This window comes from Acyrthosiphon pisum, unplaced genomic scaffold, assembly GCF_005508785.2.
Source record: "Acyrthosiphon pisum isolate AL4f unplaced genomic scaffold, pea_aphid_22Mar2018_4r6ur Scaffold_21582;HRSCAF=24315, whole genome shotgun sequence".
NCBI lineage: Eukaryota > Metazoa > Arthropoda > Insecta > Hemiptera > Aphididae > Acyrthosiphon > Acyrthosiphon pisum.
Window position 1 is genome coordinate 49,357 of NW_021771065.1, and position 10,146 is coordinate 59,502.

The window sequence follows — 10,146 nt, forward strand, 5'->3', positions numbered from 1 at the left end:
CAGGGCACAAAGTGTTTATTAATAAATAAGAATTAAAATGAATCAGACCATTTATTTTGAAATATGCTAATCGTTTACCGGGTAAATATTTTTATATCTGGGTATAAGTTTTATATCTGGGTATAAAGTTTATACCAAAAAAAGTAAACATTTTATTTTTTTTATAGTTTCGTAATAATTTATAAGTTTGTATTTGAACTATTTGTAGGTATAAGAGTATAATACAATATATAAATACAGCTCATGGGGGGGGGGGTCTATCCCCCATACCCCCCCTGTAATTACGCCCCTGTGTTGGATACGAGTTTTAGAAGAACCCCTGTTTTCGATGAAAACAAAAAGGTTGCTATAATATCGCCAGCGGCCACTTTTCATTTTCCCGACTATATTGATTTTGCCAGCTAGGGCGATAACATTGAGCGATTTTACTCTCTGGAGTGTAAAAACACCAGCGATAAGCGACTAAAGTAGCCCGGGCGTCCACTTTAATCGCGGCCGAGCAGCGAGTATTTAACACGCGGCGAGTAAGCAACTAGACCGATTACATTGAGCGACTTTAGTCGCAGCGAGTTAATCCGCCAACGATCAGCGAGTAAATTCGCTCAGTGTAACCGACGCTTTAGCGACCACTATAATAGCCGTTGCCGCAGCCGTACCCGTTTTCATGTTTTCATACACAGCCGCCATCGCCGCCGCCGGAACGGTTCAAATAGATCGACCATAGGTCAAGGTCGTTGTCGTCACTCTCCGCACACTGTATTTCTGCCGCCCACCGTAGCCGCCGCAGCCATCCATAGCCGCCGCCGCCGCTGCCACTTCACTCCGCTCAGCTTTCGTCGTCGTCACTGGTATCGTTCACGATTATTATAAATGTTATTATTTCCGTATATTATTATTGCCGTTCGTAGTCTTATCACGTTCATGTGAACATCGTTTATTATAGTTTTGATATTAGTTATACACCGGAACGGAGAGACGTATCCGCCGGTCCTTTAGCCTATGCTGTTATCATACTTGTTAAATATTTAAATATTATTAGTATTTAAATACTTTTTCTGTATTTCAAATACATTTGAAATACTTTTGAACAGAAGTACTTCCAATATATTTCAAATACTATTTTGTGTTTAAAAATATTTAATACAAAATCCTTTCAAACAAGATTTTTAGTTTGGTTTTACGACTAATTGCTTATCGTCGACGAGATAATTTGATGATTATAAATATTGTTATCGACAAACAATATCACTTAAACATATTACGGGAAAAATATAATTTCCCGTATTGGCGATTGAAAGCTTATCAATTATCAGGCCGGCGGGTGGTGGATCTTTAACAGGGAACACGTAAAATAACATATAAATGACACAGCGTCCCCGTTACATCTTATAAATTTCAATCGCCAATACCGTATACTGTATATTTGGCTATTTATATTTTATAGTACAGTAGCCATAGGCGTGACTAGACTTCATCCGCAAGGGCAGTCTAAGGCCCGTTTCACAGCGACGCGTTCGTACGCGGCGTACAAAAACGCCGATACGTGGCGTTTTTTTTGCGCGTCGTATTTTGTTTTCACATCGACGCGTATTTTTGAAGCGTTTAGTTATCGACGAAATAGAAATATAATAGTCAGTTGTGTACTTGTGCGTCAGACGTCAGTAGTCTTCCAAAAATGAATACACGTGTGTTATTACTCTATGGAGCTTATTATATTATAAAGAAAAGAAAAAACCGTAAATTAAAAAAGCGGAGAATGTGGGTTCATCCTTTACTTGCGCAAAGAATTTTAAAAGGAAGTTTTTCAACCATGTACGGGGATTTAAGAGACAATGAAAATAAATTTTTTAATTATTTTCGGATGTCCATCAAGTCATTCGACGAACTTCTCTCAAAATTAGAAAGTGGAATTAAAGTTTCAAATAGTGGTCGTCCATCAATTTCACCTACAGAACGATTATGTGTGACATTAAGGTACGTATATTATATTGTTAACAATTTAGCTATATTTCTATTGTCTAAATAAATAATTAAAATTCTGCAATATAGTTTTGTACTGAAATTAAATTCAATTCAATAATTACGATAGTAAATAATATACCTACTAAATACTTATGTAACAAATGCTATCAAATTGCAACCTTTAACCCAAAGTGTCTATTTTCAATTGCTATAGGGATACTAGCTAAATACAATGTTAGTCAACTTTATTAAAATTGTGATTTTATAATTAACCAGACTAAATATATAGTGTTATGTACTATATACACTTTGGTACTCTTTTTATTATAATTTAGTTATTTGTACAATGTTTATAGTCTTTTGAACATAATTAGATAGTATACTCTGTACTTTTTAATTTAGTTATTTGGACAATATTAACCATAGTAATTTATTTTATTTAATTGCAAAATTTCAGTATTTTTTTCCCATGGACAGTAAGTCAGTAAATGCCTAAGGAAATGTTACAAATTAGGTAATTTAATTGATTTCCTAAGTATAATAATTTGATGTAATTATACAATTGTAAATACTATATTTTATAATTTTGCCAATAAATTTTATTAAAAAAAACCATAACTTTTTTAAATATATATAAATATAAATACAACTTTTACTTCTTTGTAATTTTTAAAATGTTTTTAATGAAAAATGGTAAAAAAAATACCTAATAAGTAATAATAGAATAAAACAAATAAATGTTTAATTAAAAATCATATACAAATGCTTTTAATGTACACAAGTATTTAAGAATAGTTTAAAAAAAACAATATAACTTTTAAATATATATAAATAAAATAAAAAATAAAAATACAACTTTTACATATTTATGCATTGTAAAACAAATACTTAATAATAGAATAAATCAAATAATTTTAAAAATTAGTCTTTTGTACCATTGACCAGTTGGCAGACGTATTTAATGGCATCGGATCCGTTGATTGCAAATTATGGAACTCTTGATGAGGTAGACCGGGTGGATAATTTAAATATGTTGGAGTTGACATTGGTGGATAATTTTGAATTGTACCTGCATTTTTTACTTCAATCATCATTGCCAACACTCTGGATCGAAAAATCAATTTTTGATCATTATTGAATTGTCTTAGGGTAGGCAATAATGAATCCAAAAAAGATTTATCTTCGTCTTCTTCTGAGCTTTTTCTTAAAGCTTCTAAAAATTCTTCTTCGAATGCATCTGTTTTTTGCTTCTTGGGTCCAGTGTTTTTTTTTCTTTTCCATGGTTCATTTGTGTTGCATGTCGATAATTCTTCTTCTTCATCTACGTCGTGTTGTCTTTGATTACCTTCTTCACATACATCAATATTATCATCATCATCATCATTATCGAGGTTTGATTCTGTTCTATACGTTACATTGGAAACAGTAAATTAGATAATACAAATTTTATTATAGATTACATACAAGTCCGGATTAAGGGTAGGGGGGGCATTGATTTTGGAGGCCCATTTTTATCCTTAAAATATATTTTTTAAGGCATCCGTCTAAAACAATTTTCAAAAAAAAAAAATTTAAGTATATTATAGTAGGTAAGTTATTATTATCTAATATAATTATAAAATTAAATTGTTGTCAATATTTTTATATCACCAAAAATTACCATAATTTATGAACTATGTTTTCAAACAATTTTGTTTTTATGTTTTTTAGCATATTATCATTTTAGCATTTTAGATTACCAATTTAACTATTTAAGTGTATAAAAAGGTAGTTATAAGAAACAACTATTTAGCTCTTGTAATTGGGTATTTCAGTTAAAAGTATTAATGCATATTATACTAAACTTTAGAGGACTATAGTTAATAAATTAGCGAACCAAAACTTAACATTCAAAATGTCCAGAAAAAAATTTTACCATTATCCATTTGAAATATAGTCAATTTTGCTATTGATGAACTGCGTGTTTAACAATTTTGAAAATGTTATAAAAAAAAATTACCTGTTAAAAAAAAAACACGTCTTTTTTTGTTTTAACGAAATTTCATACCATTGGTTCATAATAATTGTTAAAAAAAACCTGGGTACAATGACATAAGATACACTCTGTATATTTTTTGTATAGGTACTAGGTAGGTAGTACAAATTATATAATAATATAAAGTCGTTAATATGTTACAATTATTTTGAAGTTAAAGTTGAAAGGGTGTATGGTGTCCCGGGGCCCAATTGATCCTTAATCCGGGCTTGATTACATAACAAATTGTTTAAATTTGTTTACTTACCTATTTGGTTCTACCAAGGATTCAATAAATTGTAGTTGTTTATCATAAACATATTCCCTTTTTTTTTTTGAAGCTGATCCAGACTTCAATAGTTTTTTGTTTGCCATTGATCTAATTTTTGCATCCCTTACACTTTTCCACCTTTGTTGGACTTTGTCAACTATAATATGTAGGCAAAAAATGTAATAATATAGGTACTAAATAAATAAAATAAACAAAATAACAACTGTTGTAATTGTAATTTTATTTTATTAAATACATTTCTGTAGGTACCTATTTATATTAATACACAAAACAATCGAGAACTCGCTCTGCTGTATAGTAGAGGCGGAGTTTATTTATTTTATATCTAAAACCGTTTAATATTAAACCGTAATTTTATGCATGAATTTAAAAATGCATTAATAAAAATGTTTACTATCGTACAAATGTTTTAATTGACTTTCGCTCGTTTTTTTTTTTAAATTATTGTAAGAAAAACTTGTGGACAACCTTAAATTAAATTTTTAATATTAACTTTCAATTTATATTATCGACATTTATAAAAAAAAAAACACAAAAAATTCGAATATTTCAAATACTTATAAATAGCTGGAAAATTAAAAAAAAAATTTTATGTTTTAGTTCTATAGTTTTTTTCTATGCTTATAAAAAAAATTGTGATCTACGATTTTTGATTTTTTTTTTAATGGCAATATATGCACAAATTTTCAAAACTTTTTGGCCAGTCAAATTATTTTTTATAGACGTTTCAAAATATTATATTGAATTTATAGGTAATTGAAACACTTTTGTTTTTTTTATTTAAGGTACTTGGCATCAGGTAATACATTTACTGATCTACAGTATTCATATAGAATGGGAATATCTACAATTAGTGGTATCGTTGAGGATGTATGTGAACAAATTTGGAAAATGAAATCTGAATGTATACCTCTACCTACAGAAGAAAAATGGAGAGAAATTTCTTTGGATTTTGAAAAAAATACTAATTTTCCTAACTGCATCGGTGCATTAGACGGGAAACATATTCGCGTTATTAAGCCTATCAAAAGCGGTTCACTTTTTTATAACTACAAACATTATTATTCTATAGTGTTGATGGCAATTTGTGATGCAAATTATTGTTTTACATTTGTTGATGTTGGAGCATATGGAAAATTTAGTGATTCGTCTGTCTTCAAAAATGGAAAATTCTTTGAAAAACTTGAAAATGAAACATTATCTATTCCTCAACCTAAACCTCTACCAGGAGATAACGAGAATGGTCCTTTACCTTACGTAATTTTAGCCGACGAAGCTTTTGGAGTTTCTAAAACTATTTTAAGACCATATGCTAGAAGTAACTTAAATTATAAAAAAAAAATTTTTAATTACCGTCTATCACGGGCTAGAAGGTATATTGAATCTAGTTTTGGAATTTTATCCAACAAATGGAGGATTTTTCATAGACCGATGAATACAAGCGTTGAACTTTCAACAAAAATCGTAAAAGCTTGTTGTGTACTTCACAACTTTGTTCGTGTAAGAGATGGATATAAATTTGCCCACACATTGAGTATACAAGGTTTTGAAACTTCAAATGATACAATAGATACACAAAACAGATCCGGCAATACAATCAGAGACATGTTTGCAAATTATTTTTTGACTGATGAAGGAAAAGTCGAATGGCAAGATAAGATGATACATTAAATTTGTTTTTTTTTCCTACAATATTAGTTATTACTATATGATCATTTTTTATTTTACTTATTAAACTTATATAATAAACTTGTTTAACCATACCTATAGTAACTAGTAAGATACATTAAAATATAACAGTTTTTTTGTAAAGTATCAGCTAATTTTGGTGCTAATAAGTAGTATAATAAATAAACTAGTTATGGATGTAAGTAGTACTCATAATATGTCTTTCTTTTATGCCTATATAATTTAATAATAACTACATAGTTCTTAGGATTAGTATTATATTATTTCTGTATTAACTATACCGATCTGTATATAATTATACAATTAATAAAAAACTAATCAGAGTATTAACATAAATATTAAAAATATGAATAGTTGTTTTTCACAAGAATTACGTACAAATAGTTTATTAATATAAAATGGAGAATTTTCTGGAAAACATGTTATAAAGTAGTAAAACATGAATATTAACCATATGTACTTGGAGAATTATTTAATACCTACTATCTAATAGGTACACTTTACTTTATAACTGTAGTTATAACTTACCAGCTTTTTTTTTTTCAATTTCGGACATATTTTCAAAATTGTTAACTACGGTTTTGGCAATATCTTGCCAAGACGCCATCCGCATATCGCGGTCTTTATAAAACTCATTACCAACGTCCCACAAATTTTTCCGGGCTTCCACTTCATTGATGAGAATCTCTGTGTCGATATTCATTTTTTTTTAAATTTGTTAAAACTTTAAAACTTTATAACTTGTTCTCCGTCGATAGATGAACGATAAATGAACATAATAATATTTACAAATTAATAAACGCCGCGTAAGGAACGCGCCGCTGTGAACATGCCAATACCTGTCAATGCATGGTCGGTCGAGCGTACGAACGCTCGACCGACGATCCACGCGTACGGCTCGTAGCGAACGCACCGACAAAAAAACGCGGGCAGATGTACGCGTGGCTGTGTAACGTTCCATTTGTTTAATGTATTTTTGTACGCGGCATATAAAACGCGCGCGTACGAACGCGTCGCTGTGAAACGGGCCTTAGTTGATATTTGGTTTACGTTTTGACGTTCTAGTGTGCTACGATTTTCGAAGTGTTTAATTAATTTGTTTGAAATGGCAAAAAGACAAAACACTATGATGAATAATTTCTTTATAAAAAAGCCTAAATTAAATTAACTGGAAAATGAAGTCGAAGACACACCACATACATCGAGTTTATGTCCAGAGTTGAACAGTGAAACATCTTCCTCAAACGTAAATATTTATGATATTGGGAAATATTTGAATCAAACTGTAAGTAACGAATTGAAGTATACTCGGCGCGGAATAAGAACATGACCAGTCGCGCATCCAAAACAACTTCCTCCACCGCACCGCCCACCATAGTGACAATTACCGGCTTTGTATAATAGACCTATAGAAACATTTGTTTTGTTAAAACGCATGACATCAGTAACTGCTGAATCAATTTTCAATAAATTATGTGATTTTCTAATTTTAATTTAAAAAAATTGGGAATCAGTGATTGCTGTATGTTTTGATGAAGCGTCAACTATGGCAGGTAGTATAAATGGTGTACAAATGAGATGTAAAGAACAAAATAATGAAATTATGTATGTGCATTGCTATGTGCATTATCCCTAAATCTTACATTAATTGATGCTGTATGTGAAAAAAATCCTAAAAAAGTAGTTAAGAATCGATTGATTTTTAATTTCCTTGGAACTATACAATATGTACACAACTATATAGAAAGCACGAGACACTCGACATTAGAAAAAGTTGCTAAAGAAACAGGAGTTACTCTTCTAACATTAAAGTCTTGTTTAATTATACGATGGGCATGTCGTGCGGATGCTGTAAAAGCTATTAAAAATAATTATAATGTTTTAATTACTGAAATTGATGAAATATGTGAAAACACTTTTTGTTTATTTGTGCATTATAATTTATTAAAATATGTACATGTCTTGTTAAGAGAGGGCCCAAATTAAGAAAAGGGCCCCAACAAATTGTGGGCACCCCCGAAATTCAGGTCTGCGCACGCCTATGGGTATGGTCCATATCATAGCATATAATATCATTGTATAGCCCAAGGGTTCTCAACCTTGAGGTCCACGGCCCCTTTCAAACTATTTTATGAGTTCACGCCTCCCCCCTCACTACTATAAGATTGATGTATAAATAATATTTATATGTATAATTTTTTTTCAACATTTTCACGCCCCCCCCTGAAATTTTGTCACGCCTCCCTAGGGGGGCTCGCCCCCCAGGTTGAGAACCACTGGTATAGCCAGTATACGTCGTCTCCTTACGCTGCCATTTTAATTCCTTAACGTGATAAAATGATATAGTGGGGGTACTATTGCAATAACCTTGTATATTGAAGCCATAGGGGCACTATAATATTTATCTAGATAAGTCCATTTTTTATCTAAGCTAAACATTAGATAAATCGGAACCATAGAGAATTAATATTCTCATTGGTTCCCCAAACATCTGTTCACAGTTATACAGCACTGTTCAAAATGTGAACCACATACACTGTGTGTTGTTTTATAAACACGTGCACGTCTCCGTTGACACATGAGGCGATCCATATACAAAGCCGTTAATTGTCACTATGGTGGGCGGTGCGGTGGAGGAAGTTCTTTGTGCAGCTCTTTCTTATGTTATGACTTACGGCCGTTAAAAAGGCCTGTTTATAGGTATATATAACTTATATGTATACATATAAGTTATAACCAATTATTATACAAAAAAACGTTTGTTTTTATTTAATGTTCTAATCAAAGTTCAAAATTATAAGTATCTATAGTAATTTCATATATATTTATTAGTCTACTATATATTTTAAAAACCATCCAGAACGAATTCCTATTTAACAAACTAAAATGTTTTAAAACTACCTTTCAATTTATGATGAATAATTTATAATATGAAACTTTTTATATTTATCTATATAATTTGATATATACCATTATTATTATCATTATACTAAAACTAAATACTAAATTACTAAGTCATAGCAAAAGCAAAAAATATGATCTTCATAATTAAGGAACTTGAAAATTAAATATATAATATATATATATACATATATATATTATATTAGGTATGTAAGCTTCTTTCTATTTTTTATATTATATGATTTTTTCTGTAACTTAAATGTATTTTTCAATACAATTTTAACATATTATTATACTTCAATTTTGATATATTTTCATTCATTTTTTCGGGACTATTTTTTACCTAGTGTGGGACTTTTCTTACCGGGAATTTTTTTTCCAATAACCATATTTAAGTCATGAGTGCCCCTACAAAATTATAAAACCAATGTTATTAAAATTCTATATAAATTATTTATAAAATTAGAAGAATATATTTCTTGTTATTATTGCCAACGACAATACGAGAACCGGAGAACCTGCATGCGGGCTTGCACTGTTCATCGTTCTCTACAAGCCATAATTAAACATTTAACAATATTTTTTTTTATAATAGTAGGTATTTAAAAACTTCCTGAATGGATGAATTTGTATCTGTATTTAAATATAAAAAAGGTGGGTAAGTGGATGTCGCTCTGCTGTACAGTAGGTTACAAGTGGGTCACTGTATAATGGATAGTATTAAATTTGAATTCAATGATATAATATCACTGTATAAGAAAAACGATTCTGAGCGGAGACGGTATGCCAGTCTGGGTATAAGATATATTATATACTTATCTATGGTATTAAAAAAAAAATTGACCTATAATATCCACTATAATATACACAGGAACATCACAATATCCATTAGGTACCACTTATAACGCGTTATACATCAACAACAAACCGTGATACTATCATAGATATATAATAGTATACTTTAGAAGTTTCAAGTACCCACGAATAATATTATACAATCATTACAATCACAACAAAATAACTAAAATATTTATTCCAGGTTTTTTAATATGTAATTTCGTCCAAATTTGAACTTAAAATGACTATAAAAATAAACTGTGCTTATGTATTTCTTAGAATTTTTGGCAACAGAATTAAATATTTACGTGGAATATTGTTTAAAATTTTCAATCCTTAGATATAAAAGTTGAACATTTTATAAATTTTTAACTACAAAATAATTATTCAATTTTAAATTTGATAAATTTGTGTCAAAATTTGATCTTTAAATGCTTATAAAAAAAAATTG

At 29.8% G+C, this 10,146-nt stretch overlaps 1 protein-coding gene across 1 annotated transcript; it reads left to right on the forward strand.

Annotated features, from left to right (window-relative positions):
* Nucleotides 1-1,469: 1,469 nt before the first annotated feature.
* On the forward strand, nucleotides 1,470-6,255 carry LOC100572561 (protein ALP1-like). Its single transcript, XM_008180133.3, has 2 exons — nucleotides 1,470-1,974; nucleotides 5,054-6,255. Exons 1-2 carry the CDS (start codon nucleotides 1,676-1,678, stop codon nucleotides 5,937-5,939), a joined length of 1,185 nt encoding a protein of 394 aa, XP_008178355.1. The 5' UTR covers nucleotides 1,470-1,675; the 3' UTR covers nucleotides 5,940-6,255.
* Nucleotides 6,256-10,146: the final 3,891 nt, after the last annotated feature.